The 22125-nt window shown below is 42.1% G+C and overlaps 1 protein-coding gene across 3 annotated transcripts in view; it reads left to right on the plus strand.

Annotated features, from left to right (window-relative positions):
• Window positions 1–565: 565 nt before the first annotated feature.
• LOC137372709 (choline transporter-like protein 3) overlaps window positions 566–22125 on the plus strand; it is an 82284-nt gene continuing 60724 nt past the window's right edge. For all 3 annotated transcript variants that reach the window (XM_068036830.1, XM_068036832.1, XM_068036831.1), the window contains exons 1-2: window positions 566–701; window positions 8298–8402. In XM_068036830.1, the coding sequence (XP_067892931.1) occupies window positions 678–701; window positions 8298–8402 (129 nt within the window). In that variant the 5' untranslated portion in view covers window positions 566–677. The remainder of the gene's footprint in view (window positions 702–8297; window positions 8403–22125) is intronic.

The raw sequence follows: 22125 nt of genomic DNA on the forward strand, positions 1-22125 counted from the left end.
CATTAGCCCAAGCCTTAGGATTACTAGTCCAGTAACATAAGCACTATGCTACTATACTCTTGTTCTGTGAAAGAGGTGGTATTCAAAGGAGGGTCTTAAAAGAGATCTCAGGGGTCGGGAAGCTTGCAGGGATGGAGGGAATTCCATGGCATGGGGGCCTTGACAATTAAGCACATCTGCCAACAGAGAGGTGGTAGACAATGCCACACTGAAGCTGAGGTGGAAGGAACAAAGTTTATTTTTGTGGGGCAACATTCTAGGGCTGACGGAGAGTACATAGGTAGGAAATTTCTAAATCCAATTAAAAAATAGGTTGAGAATGCACAAGGTTATTACATGCAGGACCCACATAGGGCTACTAGCTCACCATGCCAATCCTGCCCTTATTAAGAAGCAAATGAGCATTTGCAAAGTAACAATCTGTTTGCTGGCGGGTGGCATTGCAAATGGGTATTTTTTTTTAAGACACTTGGCCTAAAGCTCTCCCTCTTTGCATTGTTGATGATTAAGGCTGATAAGAGGCCAGGTAAAGATTTGAGAGCTCGCCATCGCCCCCTATCGTGCGGTCTCTCCCGTGCAGGTGAGCTGCAGCCGCAGTTCGCGAAACTTCACTCATTGTGCCTTTTGCTTTGGATTGACGGGCTGAAAGTGGTAGTGGTGCTCAAGCGAGCCCAGGGATGTCTTGCTGCGGCCAGTACGAGGTGAGTCAGCGCTGTTGACCGGGAGCCCTCCCTGCTGTCTGGCCCTAGTTGTTCTAATACAGTCCGCAGACAGAAGGGAAGGTTTCTTTTCTTTAAGCTGGGACGTTTAGGCCTTGGCCGAAAGAAAGCTGATAGTTAAATCAAAGCCACGCCAAGTGCTTACTTGCAGAGACAATTGCTGTTTGTTTGAAATGAAGAGATCACGAGTGAGCTCCAGACTGCAATGGCTTTGAAATTCAGTGATTGCGCTGAGCTGCGAACAGTTCACAGGGTCATGGTCTGCCTCGTTGTTGTTCAATCTCCTTTTAATTAGCATACATCCGCCAAGGGAGAGAAAGTTGAGTGACTGAAAACTTCATTTTCCTGATTAATCGGTCAAGTGCATGCTTTAGTAATCACTCATTACACTGGGGCACTGCACTGCTTCTGAATCCAGTTACAGTGTGAGGGAGTCCAGCAGGGTCTTAACTGCCTATCCACTTGTGCAAACACACTCTTTGGCTCTATGACCCAGTTAACGTTCGATTAAATCTTATAGTTTATTGTAGAATGTTGTTTTGGAACTCACTGGAAATGTTTCATTAGGTACAGGACATTGAAACTAAAATCGACTTTTCAGGGTTTGCTTTGAATTCAGTTTACATTGTGTGAAATTATTTTTTGTCAAACTTTTTATTGATTCAGGAGAACTAAGGTTAAATCACTTTCACAGTCAAAAGTAGCCCCAGGTGTCTTTTCTCTGCTACCAACTTTTTCGTTATGCTCCCTCCAGCCACACCTCCAAGTGTGGAACTCATGGAATTTGTCAGTACTTCTGTGACTATCTATTCACCTGCCTCTGCAGCATTCCTTCCTTCCCCTTGCCTGCCAAGCTAAAACTTGCCCCCGAAACCACTTTTTTTTTAGTTTCTCCTCATGCCCTCTCTGAGTTCATCTTGTCTGTGAGACCCACCACATGCTTTCCTGATTCCTAATAAATGACAGACCTTCCAACCTCCATGACAATATGAAAGGCACAATTCAACACGGTGGCTCCTCATCAGAGCCCTTTCCTATCCTGAGTGGCGTGAAACAGGGCTGTGTTCTCGCACCCACACTCTTTGGGATTTTCTTCTCCCTGCTGCTTTCACATGCGTTCAAATCCTCTGAAGAAGGAATTTTCCTCCACACAAGATCAGGGGGCAGGTTGTTCAACCTTGCCCGTCTAAGAGCGAAGTCCAAAGTACGGAAAGTCCTCATCAGAGAACTCCTTTTTGCTGACGATGCTGCTTTAACATCTCACACTGAAGAGTGCCTGCAGAGTCTCATCGACAGGTTTGCGGCTGCCTGCAATGAATTTGGCCTAACCATCAGCCTCAAGAAAACGAACATCATGGGGCAGGACGTCAGAAATGCTCCATCCATCAATATTGGCGACCACGCTCTGGAAGTGGTTCAAGAGTTCACCTACCTAGGCTCAACTATCACCAGTAACCTGTCTCTAGATACAGAAATCAACAAGCGCGTGGGTAAGGCTTCTACTGCTATGTCCAGACTGACCAAGAGAGTGTGGGAAAATGGCGCACTGACACGGAACACAAAAGTCCGAGTGTATCAGGCCTGTGTCCTCAGTACCTTGCTCTATGGCAGCGAGGCCTGGACAACGTATGCCAGCCAAGAGCGACGTCTCAATTCATTCCATCTTCGCTGCCTCCGGAGAATACTTGGCATCAGGTGGCAGGACCGTATCTCCAACACAGAAGTCCTCGAGGCGGCCAACATCCCCAGCTTGTACACACTACTGAGTCAGCGGCGCTTGAGATGGCTTGGCCATGTGAGCCGCATGGAAGATGGCAGGATCCCCAAAGACACATTGTACAGCGAGCTCGCCACTGGTATCAGACCCACCGGCCGTCCATGTCTCCGCTATAAAGACGTCTGCAAACGCGACATGAAATCGTGTGACATTGATCACAAGTCGTGGGAGTCAGTTGCCAGCATTCGCCAGAGCTGGCGGGCAGCCATAAAGACAGGGCTAAATTGTGGCGAGTCGAAGAGACGTAGTAGTTGGCAGGAAAAAAGACAGAGGCGCAAGGGGAGAGCCAACTGTGCAACAGCCCCGACAAACAAATTTCTCTGCAGCACCTGTGGAAGAGCCTGTCACTCCAGAATTGGCCTTTGTAGCCACTCCAGGCGCTGCTTCACAAACCACTGACCACCTCCAGGCGCTTATCCATTGTCTCTCGAGATAAGGAGGCCCAAAAGAAAGAAATAAATGACAGACCTTCCAACCTCCCTCCCTGGCCCCCCATGCTAGTTGATATTGTAAATGATTCCCTCACCTGCTGTTCCATCCCCTTCAAAACTGTCATGATCAACTTCCTGTCTCCATAGAAAAATTACAGCACAGAAGGAGGCCATTCAACCCGTCATTTCTGCGCCGGCTGAAAAAACTAACCGCCCAATCTAATCCCACTTTCCAGCAGCTGATCCATAGCCTTGCCGACTACAGCACTTGAGGTGCATGTCCAGGTACCTTTGAAAAGAATTGAGGGTTTCTGCCTCCACCACTGTTCCTGGTAGTGAATTCCAGACACCCAGCACCTACTGGGTGAAAAAGTTTTTCCTCATGCCCCCTCTAATCATTCTACCAATCACTTTAAATCTGTGTCCCCTGGTAATTGACCTCTCCGCTAGGGGAAACAGGTCCTTCCTGTCTGCTTTGTTTAGGCCCCTCATAATTTTGTACACAGTGACCAAATTTGAAACTGCTGTCCTTGAAAACTACCACCCCCCGTCTCCAGCTCCTTTTCTGCTCCAAAGTTATTGAACATGTTGTCATCTCCCAAAACCGTGCCCATCTTTCTACCAAAGGGGCGGCACAGTGGCGCAGTGGTTAGCGCTGCAGCCTCACAGCTCCAGGGACCCGGGTTCGATTCTGGGTACTGCCTGTGCGGAGTTTGCAAGTTCTCCCTGTGACCGCGTGGGTTTTCGCCGGGTGCTCCGGTTTCCTCCCACCGCCAAAGACTTGCAGGTGATAGGTAAATTGGCTGTTGTAAATTGCCCCTAGTGTAGGTAGGTGGTAGGGAATATGGGATTACTGTAGGGTTAGTATAAATGAGTGGTTGTTGGTCGGCACAGACTCGGTGGGCCGAAGGGCCTGTTTCAAGGCTGTATCTGTAAAAAAAATAAAATCCATGTTTGAATCTCGCCAGACATATTTCCACCACTCCCGCAGTCAGAGATACAAAGGACATCCTCTGTAATTGTTACTGTGGTGTGCTATCTCTCCTCATCCTTCTCAATGTCTCTGTTACCTTTGACCCTGTTGACTACATCATCCTGCTCCAATGTCATCCTTCCATTGCCCAGCTCTGAGGGATTCCTCCCACTTGGTTCCACTTTTACCTATCCAATTCTACCAGACCATCTCCAGCAATGGTGTCTCTCTACACCCGCACTCTGGAGTCCTCCAAGGATCTATCCTTGACCCTTTCACTCTCCTCGTCTACATGCTGCCCTTTGGTGACATCTGAAGACAAGACACCCAGCTCTTGCACTCTACCACCTCGCTCGGTCCCTCCACTGCCGCTCTGTTGTCAGACTGCCTGTCCAACATCCAATCCTGGGTAAGCTGCAATTTCTTCCAGTTAAACTTTGGAAAGACCAAAGACAACATCTTTCTCTCTTACCCATGCACCCTCCCAACCCCCTGTTAAAAACAGAATTAAGCTTTCAAGACACTATCATATGAGCCCAAAATTTTCTGGGAATGTAACAGCAAGCTTAATGCACACCATTATTAGTGTGTAGATAATCCAACAAATTGAGGCAAAGAGTAGCGAATTCACCATAAATTACTGGACGATATACAGCACTCCACCCTTAACCTTGTGAAAGTGGGTGCTTGCTGTCAATTTTCACATAAGTGTCAAGATATTGTTGCTTTGTGCTGTTAAAACAAATTAAACCTGCTGCAGAAAGTTAGGGCTGGTACTTAATGACATAAGGACCCTTTTAATAAAGAGATTTAAATTCCTGCCATGCCACTCAACCTCTTGACTCAGCAATGGAGCAATTGAAACTGTGGAATCTCACTCCTATAGCTAGTAAATTGAAATTGTCCTGAGAGATTTTAAAAACTTTAATTTTAAAAAATATTTTCATGTTTTTCACTTCTATCTTTTCTCTCTCTCTCCCTTAATCCAATCTTTCTTACCCCCTCTCTTTAATTCTATTTCTAATATGACTAATTCACTCTGTTTCCTTCTATGTAATTCCTGTTTCCTCCTGAATCCTTAAATCTCAATGTTTAAGGGGATACACTGTTGGGCTCAGCGTTCACTAAGTTCCCTTTGCCCTTTTGTCCTCGCTGTGGCATTATCGGCTCACACTTCCTGCAATTTACAGGGCAAAAACATTTCAAACTGCAGGGTGAGGGAAAAGGTCTAACCAGCGGAGCGTGGCATGAGTTGCTCCACTGCAGCAAATCCAGGGTCTGTGGACTCTGGAACAGTTCCTACAGATTGGAGGGTGTCAAATGTAACCCCACTATTTAATAAAGGAGGGAGAGAAAAAACAGGGAACTACAGATTAGTGAGCCTTGCATCAGTAGTGGGGAAAATGCTAGAGTCTATTATAAAGGATGTGATAGCAGAACACCTGGAAAGCATAAACGGGATTGGACAAAGTCAGCATAGGTTTACAAAAGGGAAATCATGCTTAACAAATCTACTGGAGTTTTTTGAGGATGTAACTAGTACAATAGATAAGGAAGAACCAGTGGATATGGTGTATTTGGATTTTCAGAAAGCTTTTGATAAGGCCCCATATAAGAGATTAGTGTGCAAAATTAAAGCACATGGGTTTGGGGGTAATATACTGGCATGGATTGAGAATTGGTTGACAGACAGGAAACAGAGAGTAGGAATAAACGGGTCTTTTTCCGGGTGGCAGGCAGTGACTAGTGGGGTACCGCAGAGATCAGTGCTTGAGCCCCAGCTATTCACAATATATATTAATGACTTGGGTGAGGGAACTAAATGTAACATTTCCAAGGTTGCAGATGACACAAAGCTGGGGGGGCGGGGGTGGGGGGGAAATGTGAGCAGTGAGGAGGATGCAAAGTGGCTCCAATGTGATTTGGACAAGTTGGTTGAGTGGGCAAATGCATGGCAGGTGCAGTATAATGTGGATAAATGTGAGGTTATCCAATTTGGTTGTAAAAACAGAAAGGCAAATTATTATCTGAATGGTGATTAGATTGGGAAAGGGGGAGGAGCAACGAGACCTGGGTGTCCTCGTGCACCAGTCGCTGAAGGCTGCATTTGCTGACAATGCAACCACTAGGTGGCACTGCAGTGGCACATGCGCAAATGCAGCCTGTGCCACTAAAACGTCACAGTCTGCGACGTCAGGCAGCTGCCAGGATTAAAGATGGCGCTGCTGAAATAATCACACGAAGGCAACCTAAACACATGGCACCACACTATGGTTGGAGGGAGAGAGCGAGCGGGCAGGCCGGGGAGGGAGTGAGCAAGTGGGCGGGTGGGGAGGGAAAGCGAGCGGGTGGGCACACACGCCACCACCACCACCAAGGTCTTTGGCCGCTCTCTCCCCCCCCCACCCCCGCTCTCTGCCCACGTTACGTGATAACATCATCTGCACATGCGCCAACCAGTCCTGGCAATGTGGAACGCAGCGCATGCGCAGAGAGTAGGGGCCCAGGGGTCACAGTCTCAGGATATGGGTATGCCATTTAGAACTGATAAGGAGAAATTTCTTCACTGAGAGTGGTGAGCCTGTGGAATTCTCTACCGCAGAAGGCAATGGAGGCCGAGCCATTAAATATATTCAAGAAGGAGATAGATATATTTCTTAATGCCAAAGGGATCAAGGGATATGGGGAGAAAGTGGGAACAGGGTACTGAATTAGATGATCAGCCATGATCTTTTTTGAATGGCAGAGCAGGCCTGAAGGGCCGAATGGTCTACTCCTCCTGTTTTCTATGTTCTATGTTTCTAAGTACTTACCTATGCATGTGGCAGAAAGCCTGGTCTTGGACGTAATGTTTTCATTCAGTTTGGTAAGCTGGGTGCAGAGGATCAACAAGACCAAGAGTATTGAATAAACATAGACAGGGATTTTGGAAAAGGCATGGTTCCTCTTCAGGATTATTCAGTTCCCCACACTAACAACAATGTCTCTTCAACACAAACATCCATTGACCCCAGAATTATTAAACTTCCATAATGTGCTGCTGTTTAATTGAACCAGCAATTTACTTACAGTTAGTGTATTACACATTAGAAACTATGTAATTGAACATTTGGTGCATGGATCAAGAATTTGTATTTTGTCGCTATGCTTGAGTTAATTCCACACAGTAGGATGTGAATGCTTTTGTACAATTGAAATCTGTTATCAGTTTGCACTCCCAGCTATTTGGGGTGCAAAACATTTTTGAGCGGTCGAGTGAAGAAAGTAATGGGGTTTCCCCACTCCAGCAAATTCAGAGTCATGATTCCCTGCATATTGTTTTAAAAGAGAGGCCAATAGCTTTGAATTGGAGATGATTGCAAGCAACACACCATTTCTGGATCTGTGCAAAAATTTAATTTCAAAATGGTTTCAGTGCTGTACCTTTTTGTTACCATTTCACATGTTAATTAATTTGTAATTTAATTAGTACAAAGTTGGCATAATTGTTGAAAATGAACCCCATCAGATAACTGTAGATGCACCGGAAGTTCATTTTTGAAATCTCGGAGACTATCGGCAGGTCGGTATAATTAGAGTTTGCAGGTTCTCCCTGTGACCGCGTGGGTTTCCGCCGGGTGCTCCGGTTTCCTCCCACTGCCAAAGACTTGCAGGTTGATAGGTAAATTGGCCATTGTAAATTGTCCCTAGTGTAGGTAGGTGGTAGGGAACATGGGATTAATGTAGGAGGGGATGTGGTAGAGAATATGGGATTAATGTAGGATTAATATAAATGGGTGGTTGATGGTCGGCACAGACTCGGGCTGAAGGGCCTGTTTCAGTGCTGTATCTCTCTATGACTATGACTAGTACAGCTTGAGCTGTGCAGAAATGCATTACATGTGAGTCAAATTGCTGACAGAACAACATAGTGATGTGGAATATTCTGGGTTATTTTTGCCACTCAGTAGTACATACATTTTCGGGATGCCTAAAATTTCTGAAATCACAAAATGTACATTTTTCTCGTATAGGCTTTTAGTAAATCAGATCCAAAAATGAAACCCTTTTAACTTCTCTGTGAGCTTCATTTTGATTAATTGGTCTTTTGTATCGGTTATTGCAATGTGGTTTTGACCATGTCTTAATTTAACTGGTAACTGGTGTCCGGCAGATAGTTTATGGATTAATTTATCATTTATAGCATTCCAACCTAGATCACAACTACTTGTTGCAAATGTATTGTGAAAAGCTAGACCTATTGGTATGCTACACACATTTTTAGGTCCTCTTAATTACTGATGGTATGTCTTCAAAATATACGAAAGCTCAGAGTAAACCTCAACATTGTAGAAGAAATGAGATTGAACCAAACAAAAAAAACTGATCGTTCCTCTTTTTTTTGACATTTATTTCAGGTGTCCAGTGAAGTCGAGCCTCACAGGGAATGGAGGCCACAGATTTACAGGAGGTCCACAGATGTCCTGTGGCTCATTATCTTTTGTCTCTTCTGGGGTGGAATGGTGAGTGTGTTGCAGTCAGAACAAGCAGGAAAAATATATTGCTCAGCCAAAAGAAACAGAATGACTTCAATTCAATCTTAACCATTGGAACAGTAGTCTGAGAATGAATAATTAATCTATGAGTTTAAAACTAGTCCAGATAACATTTTCAACACAATCTTTAAATATAAAATTGAAGAAGTAATGGAGATAAATACAGTACTAAACTACAGTAACTGCCTCCTTACATCAGGTTAAATTTCTGGCCTGATAATGGAAGAACATTTTGTGGTGGAGTTGTAGGTCTCACATTTTCTTCACAATTATCCAGTGAGTTCTCTATCTCGCTTTAGTTTTCTTGTGGTTGCAAGTCAATTCTCTGAAAGGAGAAGGGGTTTTGGAGAGAAGTCAGATGAGGTATACTCACCAGGGTTGGTCTGACAAATCATCTGCCTACAGTGCTGGTTGATGAGATGCATGAACCTGTGAAGATACTTGGGGAGAGCATAGTTGGGAGCAGAGGAAGCTGGACATGTGTGCTTTATTGGAAGTGAATGACCATAATTGTCACATAATTGTCAATCAAGACCTTCAGATCTCTTTAGATTGTTTTTATTTTCCATATGCATTATTTTCTTTCCATTTAAGTAATTATCCTTCCCTGGATTTTTTGTCTCCATGTAAAGCATTCAATTTCATCTGCCACCTTTTTTACCTAATTCCGAAGTATATTCAAATCCTCCTGTAACTTATCCTGTTCAGAGCTGCAGTCTACCACCTTCAATGGCTTTGTATTATTTTCAAATTTAGTCACTGTGCTTGTGACTCCTAGCTCCGGAACATTTATGAAGATATTAAACGAGAGAGATCCCAAAACAGACTCCGGTGGGATTGGTAGAATTCTCCCAGGCTGATGACTACCTATACCACCACTCTCAGTGATCTATTGGTCAATGAATTATGTATCCATGACAAAATATTTTCACTGATTCTAATTTGATTTACAGTACCAACCTTTCCAAAGGAACCACATCAAAGGCCTTGCTGAAATCCAAATGCATCACGTCCATTGCTTTACCCCTATCAAGCTCCCTTGTCACACCATCAAAGAAAACCAATCAGATTCACAAGGCTTCTGTATCCAAGCACATACAGCCTATCTTTTATGATTTTATTTCTATCCAGATGCTTCAAAATTTTATCTTCAAGAAGAGTTTCCATAACTTTATCCAAAATGGACATTAAACTCAGAGGCCTGTAGTTTCCTTGGTTACTTTTGCTACATTTTTTAAAAATACAGTAAGATCCGCCTTTCTCAAATTCCTAGACATTTCTCCAGAATCCATTGGTTTTAGGCATTTGATACTAATGCCTAGTTTATCTAATGATTTCAGTCAAGTACAGAATGGCTGGCCTAGCTGTATTAATAATTGCATGTTATGTAGCCGCCTTAACCCATAGGAAGATATCCATTAAAGCACATTTGGGGGGAGGGGGGGGGCGTAATTTTCAGCTTGCCTCCTGGGTGATAGAGTGAAATCAATGGGATGAAAAGTGGACTCCCTGCACGTTGTCTAATATGCAGGATTTCAATTCCCCCACATTACTGCCCAGGTGGCAAAGCTGAAAATCACTCCCATCATGTTTCAGTCATGATGATGGTTTGATTCCCTGCAGTCATTAAAATATTAACCAGCATTTGTATGTTTGAGCGAAACAAGTTGTCAACAACAGCACAGGTAGAAAATCCTATTCAAGCAGTCAGTGAGTGATTCGGTTGTGTTATACACTCTTGAAAGTTCTGTTGATAATTACCTGATACACTTGATGCTCGTCTACATCCACAGCATTCTCTATTGGTTTGCGATTCGTCAGTGCTCAGTGCTTATGGGCACCACATAGGGCCAGTAACTTGAACAGGCGCTTTTGAACAAACTTTTTTTAAAAAATCTGTGCAACTAACCTTTAAGGAACAGCCAAGGATTTCCCCAGTGACTATCTTTTTTAAGTTTTATTTATTTTATAATGTACCATAAACTAGAGTAAGAAGCATTTGTTAACAGGAATGAATATGAGCCAGCAGTCAACTCATCGTGTAAACTGTCAACATCATAAAATGTGGTGCAAGTATTCCAAAGATCTCCAATAACACCCCTGCACCCATCGATCTAAAAAAACAGAAAGAGGCAAGTCCTGAAATTCTCAACTTTTTCTAGTTGTCTAAGTTGACCAAGAGGAAGGAATTTGAGTTGGAACCTGACTGCTTTGGGTCTCCTCTCCTTTCTAGCACTTCTTCTGGTTACTCCTCCTCACTCTGATGCAGTGCCCTGACAGATATCTCATTTATTCCACTTCGCCTGCAATCAACATACATTATGCTTACATGGTGCGGGCATGCTCATTATACAATTTCTGTGCCCTTCCAAGTGGTGTAGCAAAGTGCTATCAAAGCATAGAAGTTTATAGCTCCTTAGAACCTAATCATAACTTAAAAGGAGGGACTAAGTGCCCCTATTGAAGGGACACCAATAATATTTGGGAACAAAAAAAAAACAAAGTTTGAAGGAGACTTAACAATTCAAATTAAAATAACATTCCCGGGGGTGATAATTCCTCCAATTCTTTTTATAAAAATGGTAAATTAGATCAATTTCTGAAGCAGAGAAACATGCAGCGCTTTGGGAAGAGAGCAGAGGAGTGGGTTAGTATGGCTTGTTCCAGCAAAAGGCCAAGGAACATGGGACCAGGAGTAGGCCATTCAGCCTGTTACCCCCATTTAATAAGATCATGACTTATCTGCATCTCAGCTTCATTTGCCCACCTTCGTTCCATATCCCTTAATACCCTTGCCCAACAAAAGTCTATCCATAATACGAAAACAAAAAACTGTGGCTGCTGGAAATCTGAAATAAATCTCAGTTGTGAAATTTTCAATTGACCAAGCCTCAACACTTTTAGCGGGAGAGGGTTTCAGGTTGCCGTCACCACAGACTTGGTGGGCGATGTTGTCTCTTTTAGCACAGTGAGCTTTTATGGTTCTTTATATAATTTGAACTTGCAATCTCTGGGTTGCTAATCCAGTAGCCTAACCAATACATTATACAAGGCAACTATCTGCAACTGTAACAAATGTTGGTGCTGACAAGTGAAATCAGGAAAGAACCCATCATTTCAAAGTTAGCACTGCAGGAGTTGATGACAGTTATGGTATAAAGGTGCCCTGCTAATTGATGTAATGGAGTCCAGAGGGGCTTTGGAGGTTCATCCTGGAAATTTCAGGAACTTGGCTCTGTCTGAAAACATCTCAATAAAGCAACAGCTGCTCTTTATTGAAATGTGATCATTTTATACATAGCATTCATAAAACCCTCAGGACATTGTTTTCTAGCAGTTAGATAAAAGAATGTAATTAGTTTAGTTTAGTTTAGAGATACAACACTGAAACAGGCCCTTCGGCCCACCGAGTCTGTGCCGACCATCAACCACCCATTTATACTAATCCTACACTAATTCCATATTCCTACCACATCCCCACCTGTCCCTATATTTCCCTACCACCTACCTATACTAGGGGCAATTTATAATGGCCAATTTACCTATCAACCTGCAAGTCTTTGGCATGTGGGAGGAAACCGGAGCACCCGGAGGAAACCCACGCAGACACAGGGAGAACTTGCAAACTCCACACAGGCAGTACTCAGAATTGAACCCAGGTCGCTGGAGCTGTGAGGCTGTGGTGCTAACCACTGTGCCACTGTGGAAGCACAATAATTATGAAATATAGCACTTTGTAAGCAGGAGTAATTTTAAGTGCCTGTTTCTTGATGGAGATCCTTAAAACACCGGGGTGAGTGAATAAATAATGAAATAACTGGGTATTGTGGGGTCATTTTTTTAAAGTAGTTATGCAATTCTAGTATATGAACTGAGATGGTTATCTCCGTGCATTCTATAGATAGCTATGTTTTCACTGAGATTATTACATATACTATATAATCTGTAATATTTTCTTAGTATCTAACAGTTCCAGGAATGTTCTAGAGGTGAATCAAGATTGTGTTAAATGTTTTTCAAGTCTGAACTATTCTCCGATTCGTTGGACTTTGCCTTCCATTGTGGTCCTTGACTGCCCATTGGGAACTTGCATACGATTACCGTAGAGGCATTTTGGATTTTAAAAGTATTTTGATTTTTGGAAAGAGCAATGCAAGATTATTCTTGACATTCAGTTGCTATTTGATGTCAGTGATGTTCTGTGGCATCCTAGCTTTCCTCTTGGCACAGTATTGGGATGCGGTGAAAGTCGCAGTGTTGGAGTGAGGAGGCTGAGTTTTACAAATAAACATTACATTTCAGAGATATGTGATAAAGCGGTGACTAATTGCAAGTCTTTCATTCAATGATGCTGGAAAATTTGATCTAAAAATATACAATGTTGGAAATACTCAACAGATCAAGCCGTGTCTGTGGAGAGAGAAACAGAGTTAACGTTTCGGGTCGATGACCTTTCAATAAATGATCTGTTGTGATGCTGTAGTGGTCTGTCCTCCAAGGCCAGTGTCAAAGACATTTGGGCCTTGGTTTGGTTATAGTTTCACATTGGCCCAGCACCTTGTCAGGTTCATCACTGGTGAAATAAAAACAAGAAATGCTGGAAATACTCAGCAAGTCTGGCAGCATCTGTGGAGTGAGAAGCAGAGTTAACATTTCAGGTCAGTGTTCTAATGGAAGGGTCACTGACTTGAAATGTTAACTCTGCTTCTCTCTCCACAGATGCTGCCAGATCTGCTGAGTATTTCCAGCATTTCTTGTTTTTATTTCAGATTTCCAGCATCTGCAGTATTTTACTTTTATTATATTATCATCACTGGTGAAATTGGTTTCACCATATTACTAATCAGAGTAAATAAGTAGGACTGATGTACATTAGAGTGTGATTTGATCTTTCATAATGAATACAATACTTGAGAACTAAATGTGGTATTGTTCTCTTGCATGCAGTGAACACATTGATTATCAAGAGTTAAAACAATTGGTGAGAATATTAAAAAACTACCAACACACTTTTTAGATTTTATCTTCCTTGCCCTACTAAAGTTGATGCAATTGTAAGATATTTAATCAACTCGTGCAATACTTGGACTGAACATTGATCCTGACGGTACTTTAGTCAGAATGATTTACACCAGTACTGCTTTACGTTCACAGCAATTCAAGTCTGGCAGCAATTTTTTTTATTTTGTTCTTGGGATGGAGACAAGTTCAAGGCAGATACAAGGTCACAGCTATTGCTTATCTGTAGTTGCCTGATTGCAAATGTCTACATCGATCTGTCTGTTCTAAAACTTGTGAACTTAGTTACGTTGGAGAAGATTTTGGCCTTGTCTGCTGCCCATTTCTGAACTCACATCAAGTCCCATTCGCCAATCACCGCTGTGCTCGCTGACCTACATTGGCTCCTGGTTAAGCAATGCCTTGATTTTAAAATGCTCATTCTTGTTTTCAAATCGCTGCATGACCTTGCCCCTCCCTATCCCTGTAACCTCCTCAAGCCTACACCCTCCGAGATCTCTGCATCGTTCCAGTTCTGGCCTTGCGCATCCCTGATCTTAATTGCTTCACCATTAGTGGCCGTGTCTTCAGCTGCCAAGGTCCTAAGCCCTGGAATTCCCTCCCTAAACCTTTGCACCTCTCTATCTCTCTTTTCTCCTTTAAAACGCTCCTTAAACCTCTTTGACGAGGCTTTTGGTTATCTGTCCTAATATCTTGTTATCTGGCTCAGAGTCAAATTTTGTTAACGCTCCTGTGAAGCGCCTTGGGGCATTTTACTGCATTAAAGACGCTATATAATTTTTTTGTCCAGTGCTTTCTCCCAAAATAAATAAAATAAATAAAATAAAAAAAATAATAAAATAAATAAAATAGGCAAGAGCCTCATTAATCCAAGCAGTTTGAGGCGCTATGGTGTACCTAGGACCCAGATACAGTTTTACTGTTCCAAAGCATTGTCTGTGCATTTACAAGCCCTACCCAATGGAATGCAACCAGTGATCCTTACAGGGTCTGCAGGAGGCCACCCTGAAAGCACTCCAGGTAAATTCTTTTAACTGTTTCCATGGCAGCAGGAAGGGCATGAATGTTTTGCCTGCCCGCAAAGAAATCATCCCATCTACTGTCAGAGCTTCTGTGGCCCCACACCCCGCTATCCCCTGTCCTTCACTTTAGTTTAGTTAAGGCGTTATACCTGGCCTGCATTCCCGTTGATCTTCGTTGAGGATTGTTCATGCACTAAACATTCTGTCAAAACTTAGGTTGTGGCAAAAAATCCTAAACAGCTTGTGTTTTGAGCATAAATTACGTACTTATTACAGAAGGGACTTTGTAGCTTATTTATTCTTGTACCTGTGTAAATAACACTTGAAAATCTTTTTGTACTGACTGCACTGAAAAAACCCATGTAAGGGTGTAAAGCAGGCATTGAGAGTGCAGGTTATAGTGGCGCCCTTCTCCACCTGTATAAAATATTTACTTCGGAACAGGAATCAACCTCTTTTCTCTCTGCCTGTCAAATGGTGAGTGCCTATTTGTATTTTATATGTAAAAATAACTTTAATTAGCTTGTGAGGTAGTTCTCTTGAAATGGTCGTAAAAAGAGAAGGTTGTAAGAACCAAACCAAAAGACAAGTAACTCTGGAATTTTCCCAGCTAGTCACCTGACTGGTGGTATGTGGAGTATTTGAAGAACGAAGATGCCTGAATGTTAATGGTGACTGACTCACCTTTTGTCTCATTGTTGCGCCCTTTGCTCGGACTCGGCTGCAGCTTGAACTGCAATACACAAACATTTCTCCTCTGCTTTGCTATCTTCATAGCATCATGCAGCACAGAAGGAGGCCATTCAGCCCATTGTACCTGTGCCAGCCCTTTGAGTTTCATATCCCTGTTCTTTCCCTATTCTGTAAATCTTTCCTTTTCGAGTATATATCCAATTCCCTTTTGGAAGTTACTATTGAATCTGTTTCCATCACCCTTTCTGGTAGTGCATTCCAGATCGCAACAACTTGGCTGGGTAAAAATTCTCCTCATCTCCCCACCTCTAGTTCTTTTGCCAATTATCTTAAAGTTGGTGCTCACCTTAGTTAAAGCTCTTGAGTTGAATTCTCCATATCTGAGCTAAGACGTAAAACATCAAGGATGACTAATCTGTTATCTCTGCTGGAAAATGGGCATGAAAGGATGTGCAGCGAGGACAGAATGGGCTTAGCATTTAGTAATTGAATAGCCAGCTGACGCATCATCTTGGCTCATACATGATTACCGGCTACTTGGGTGAGGTGCCATAGGTTGGCTTTACCCATTGGAATCAGTCCCCCCTCCTTCCTCTGACCACATTCCCCCCCCCCCCCTTAATGGATTTGGAGCCTCCAGGACCTTGCCTAACAACCATGAGGAATTGGAAAGGGATTTTTAACAGAGGTCTCAAATGGGTTCATGGCTCTGTCTTTTGTTGTCTCTCCCAATTAATGTACAGGAATGAAACAGGCCAAAGAATAGGGGTGAGACTTGCGAGTGGGATGGCTTTTTCTGGTCCAGGATGGGTGGGGTCAGGGGGGAGGGGGTGTAAATTGGAAAGAAACAAATTGGCATAAATTTTCTGCTTGTTCATGTGTGACCACCACATTTATCTGAATATTTTGCCAAGGTATTGACAAAAATTCCTAAGCACTTTGTGTGAACCTTCTGCTCTGGAAGTTGATATGTATTTTGCTCTTTCAGAATATTCTTCTTTACTGAATGGACTGACATCTTATTCCATTGCAAATGATTTTCCAAAAAAGTGAGATAATTAGCCTTAAGTTAGTGTTATTGGTGCCTTCAACAGCATGCGAGCAACCATTCTGTTCGATTGTACTTTTTCCCTCTCCTAACCTCTCTCTTCCCTTGCTCCAACTCAAAGAAAGACTTGCATTTGTATAGCACCTTTCACAATCTTCAGACATTCTAAAATGCTTTATAGTCAGTGAAGTACTTCTAGAAGTGTAGTCATTGTTGTAATGCAGAAAGTGCAAATTTGATTTGCACACAGCAAGATTCCACAAATAGCATTGTGATAATGACCAGATAATTCATTTTTAGTGGAGTTGGTTGAGGAATAAATGGTGGTCGGGGTATCTGGGTAACTCCTCTGCTTTTCTTCAAAATAGTGCTGTGGGATCTTTCACACTCAGCATCCCATCACCCTGTAAAGTATGTGAACAATATAGAAATATGCTATGTTGTTAATAGTGACAGCGACGGTGCATGGTTACTGATACATAATGTGTATTAGGCAGTAACTTGGACCTATGTGTGGCATATGCTGCTTATCCACAAACAGAACAGATAATGAGTGGGCAAGTCTTTCTGATTTCTGTGTAGATTTGTAATCAGCATTGGAACAATACTTTTGTATGTCGGATGAAGTGAAAATGATTTAATTGTTATGAAACTGACACGTCACACTGTTTATTTTGTGGAACTTATGCATATTGATCAAAATCAAATGGGACTCTGGTTAATAAAGCCATAAGAAAAGCAAACACAGCTCTGGGTTTAATTTCTAGAGGGATAGAATTGAAAAGCAGGGAAGTTATGTTAAACTTGTGCAGAACTTTGGTTAGACCACGCTTAGAGTACTGTGCACATTTCTGGTCTCCATATTCTAAAAAGGATATAGAGGCACTGGAGAAGGCGCAAAAACAATTTACTAGAATGATCCCAGAACTGAGAGCTTATACCTATCAGGAAAGAGGCTGTGGCTCTTTTCTCAAGAAAAGAGAAAGCTGAGGATTGACCTGATAGAGGTCTTCAAGATTATGAAAGGGTTTGATAGGTAGGGTAGACATGCAGATGATGTTTCCACTTGCAGGCAAGACTAAATCTAGGGGCTATAAATACAAGACAATTAATAAAGCCAGTTGGGAATTCAGGAGAAACCTCTTTACCTAGAGAGTGGTTAGAAAGTGGAACACGCTGTCACTGAGTAGATGGGACAATTTGCATAGGTGCATTCAAGGGGAAGCTCGATAAGCACATAAGGGAGAAAGGAACAGAAGGATATGTTGATGGGGTTAGATGAAGACGGGCGGGTTCAGGCTCGTGTGGGGCATAAACACCAGCAAAGGCGTGCTGGGCCAAATGGCCAGTTGCTGTGTTGTAAAGACTTTACAATACGTTGTACATTTCAGCTGTAAACAGTTACTCCCTTAGTTCCGGTAAATTCCAAACCTGCAGGCACTTCACACCAACCTTTCACCCGAATGGAGGGACTGCATCTTGCATTTTGACTGCTTACATTGCAGTGAATCCTGCCTTTGTCATAAGCTCAATGGAGTAGGTTGTTCAATTTAGCAAAGTTTTTCTCAGTGGATTTTGTCAATGTTCTGAATGAAATATTATGAAAATCGGGCAACAGAGGAATAGGGCTTTAACTATTTAAAAAGAGCATATTTACTGTCCCCAATCTTGTGAGCGAATGTCAAATAGCACAGTGGTAGCACCCAGTTCCTGATGAGTTAAAGGTAAAGAATTATCTGGTGCCCCTGATGAATATTCTTGTCAGGGAATTGATTTTGTATACTTGCACTGGTCTGTTTTGTCTCATAATCCAGGACATATAAAGTTTTTGTGGTTCTTTGTTTTGAAACACATAAACCATTTCCAGTCTAGTACCAGTAAACTTTTTAATTTCAAATGAAGAAAACAAATAGAAGGAAAAATAATAAATCTTGTTAAATGTGTTTACATTTTTGGGCTTAAGAGTACTGACATTTATTGCCATAAATTCTTGGGAGGTGGAAATAGTCTAATGATTTCTGACAAAACTAAACTCTGTTTCGGGTACGCAGTCAGTCATGACTGTTAATCATCATGGTTGCTAGTTATTCATTTTGGATGAAGCGTCGATTAAATGGGTTGCATGCACCATCCACTGTGACAATCAAAACCCAAAACATAAACTACTGCCTTAAACTTGAGAGACTTTGTTGTGGATAAATGCTAACAATTTCAAGGCCATACCTGCATTTAACGCCAGTAAGTTTACTTTATTATATCATTAACCAACACCGTAGTCCAGCATTTTGACTGCAATGTGTAATGATCCCTGCAGAGATGAATAAACCAAAAGAACCAAATTTACTGAACAACCCCAATAAAAAAGAGAAATGGACAAGATTTCACTTTTATAACTTTTACTCTAACAATGAAACCAAATCAACATAAATTAAACATGAATTAACAGACAAATCACAGTGTGTGTATATATTACAAATTACACATTAACTCCCAGATACAACAAACACAGATCTCAAGGATTTACTGGACAGTCCACTCAGCCTATATAGCACCAAAGTTCTTCAATGTTCTGAGCTTTCTCAGGTAGATCTCCAGCTCCTTTCTTCCAAGATGTAGCCACCGATTCTGATCCGACAGCAGTTCCCCTTCAACTCAAAATTCATGGGTACAGTCTTCACTCAAAACAGCGCACTTCTCCAGACCCTCCTCAGCTCTGCTCACGGCAGCCTTGATGGCGTAGATCCTCTAGTATTGCCAAGCCCTTCACTGACAACCCTATGCACTGTATGGCCGGGTCTGGTTAATCGGCTGCTTTAAGTAACAGAACAGTTCCTGGATCCAGTCTTCACTTTCTTCAGCTTGCTGGCACGCAACTCCTGCATGATCTGATCTTGGATGGCTCTGTGTTCCTTTTATCTGGTTCTAACCAGTTTCTCTTTCCCCAGAACCTGAAGTTTTAGTTTCTTTCTGTTTCAGTTTTAGTTTCACTTTCAGTTAGGGTCTATCTTAAAAAAAAACAAGCTTTGAAACCAGATTATTTGACAAGTCATCTGTTCAGACAACAGCTTGCACATGCTCCCCACTGGTCCCACAAACCCATTGATGCCATCATAAATGACTGGTTTCCACAAATATTCTGGTGAAGAATAGAAAAAAACTTGTATTTATATAGTGTCTGATACATCCTCAAGATATCGTAAATGAGTATTGTTGAAAACAGAAATATTTTGTCGAAGCTTTTCGTCTTGCATTTATCAGGAAAATTTGCAAGCATACCAATGTAAGGGAAAGCAACAAATTGTTACTCTATGAGAAGAAAGTGCTGATTTTTTGGCGAGTGGACTCTGATTGGTAGACGCCTTGCCATGAAGAATGCACCAGTTTATGGTGACTGACAGTTAACTGCCAAGCTTTGTTTGAAATTTAAACCAGGCAGCTTGACTCTGGTCAAGGCATTGTCCTTTCAGAGTCAAGCTGTCTGGTTTAAATTTCAAACAAGCTTGGCAGTTAACTGTCAGTCACCATAAACTGGCGCATTCTCCATGGCAAGGCCTCTATCAATCAGAGTCCACTTGCCAACCAGTCAGCACTCTCTTCTCACACAGTATAAATTTGTTGCTTTCCCTTACATTGGTATTCTTGCGAATTGTCCAGATGAGTGCAAGATGAAAAGCTTCAACAAAATGTCTCTGTTTTCAGCAATACTCAAGTTCTGTACTACCAAACAATTTATGTCTTAAATGCTTCACAAGCAATTATTTACGACCAAGTTGCAACATTTAATGGGCTAACATTACTTGGTTATTATACCTTTGGAGTATAACACCATACTTAATTAACTGAAGTGTTAACCCGTGAGAAAGTCAAGTTAGCCCAAAGATATACTAAAAATGGAGCCTGTATCTGAAAGGCAAATTGTTGTGTTCAGCTTTGGATGTTGCAGCCTTCAAGTCAATAACTTGCCCATTTGAGCCCTTAGTGCAGCCAGTATTTTTATAGCTCTTTAGTTCCTGAAGGCAATTGTTTCCCACATTTACAGACAATGGAAAGGACTTGTAAGTTAACTAATTGCTTTCAACATGCTGGGCTAATTTATATGATAGTTATTGTGAGGTATGTTACAAATATTGAAATTTGGGTTGATTCAATCTACGTTTTCCCTCTTTCAGTGACGCTTCTTGAAGTAATTGCCAAAATAAAATCTCAAAATTGTATGACTAAAGAAACCACTGCATACCCTACACACATCATATCACTGTGGGCTTGAATTATCTACTCCATGCTCTGACTATATAAGGTCAACTGCCTTCATATCGGGAATAAGAAACAAGCATAATTATCTACAATGTGAGGGCATGGATTGACGTTACTATTTGAAGATTTATGGTTGAATTCACAGTGATCCTTAAACTAATTGGTTTCACATACCAATGGTCTGTCCAGGAAATCTTCTATTTTTGGAAGGGGTCTGGATTTATAGAAAAATGCAGCTTCAACCCAAACGAGTGAGTGGAAAATAAATAAATTGCAATGTTGTTGTGTGCATTCTTCGCCCTCAAGCGAGTGCGCAGATCATTAGCAACACTAACGGCCAACGGAACAGTTCATCCATAGTGGGCCTGAAACTTTTGACACCACCATTCCTCATAACCTAATGCTGCAATTTTTGGAACCGTTATTCCTTCTTTAACACCCTTCAAAACACCAACGGCATTACAACGCTACGCTGGCTTCATATTTTCATTTTTCGATTCATTCACTCGTTTTTACTATCCCAATATACATCACCATATATTTCATCTGCATTTCTATCCGTTCCCCATTCAGTTATTGGAATTTGGCCCTGGGACCACAAAAGCAATGTGGTGGGGGCGAAATATGGGGTGGTACCTGGTGGCACCCCGCTATTTTCTCCGCCTGAGGGAAATTAAGGTGGTAATAGGGATAGATGCATAATCCACCTGCTCACAAATGGGAGGGCATATTATGATCACATAAAAACAAGGGAAGTTAATTAAATCACGTATTTATCTTGATTTGCCATACTGGATGCAAGGGAAGGCTGAGCATTGTGGAATTCAGCATTGCAAAGCGTGTTGGTTGTGGTAGGGAAGGGGTGCATTTAAAAGTCTGATTTCCTAAAAGCATTTGATTACAGAACTCCAGTGAAAGTGGAAACAGTTTTCAGTTTTGTAATTTGACTCCCTCTTCTCTGGGCGTGTGTCAAAGCAGCACAGTAAATTTCCACCGTGCACACAGGCACACACCCATACCTAAGGCATTGCAAGCAAATGCCTCTCTCCGCCCCCACCAGAAGCGCGCCACTAGAATTTATGGGCTGTTTTGTCTACATTTAGTTGATAACTGTGATTCTGGCATTTTTTTAAAACACTTGTTAAACAGTCATTGTTGGGTCATGTTTGCTCTGGTTCCGAGCAGTTTGGTGGGTATGTGCGCTGATCTGATCTGCAGCCTTGCCAGTAGACATGATTTATTTACAAGTATTGAGTCTCGAATTTAAATCTAGCTCGAGCATTTTGATGTTTAAAGCAGGAGCAATTAAAACTCCTGCAAATGACTCAATTGCAGGTTGCCAATTCTTGGTGCACCGCAGAGCAGTAGAAGCTGACATCTTATCCACACCTTCTGGCATTTCAAGAACACAGAGTTCTCACAATGTCCCCGACAACATTTCTCCCTCAGCTAACACCACCAAAATGGGCGGTGTGCCAATCAGCAGACTGCTTTGCCCTGAATTGTGTTGAGCTTCTGGAATCTTGTTGGAGCTGCACCCATGACATTCCTGACTTGTGCCTTGTAGATGGAGGACAGGTTTTGAGGAGTCAGGAGTTGAGTTACTCACTGCAGAATTCCCAGCCTCTGACCTGCTCTTGTAGTCACAGTATTT

This window comes from Heterodontus francisci, chromosome 8 (assembly GCF_036365525.1).
Source record: "Heterodontus francisci isolate sHetFra1 chromosome 8, sHetFra1.hap1, whole genome shotgun sequence".
Taxonomy (NCBI): domain Eukaryota; kingdom Metazoa; phylum Chordata; class Chondrichthyes; order Heterodontiformes; family Heterodontidae; genus Heterodontus; species Heterodontus francisci.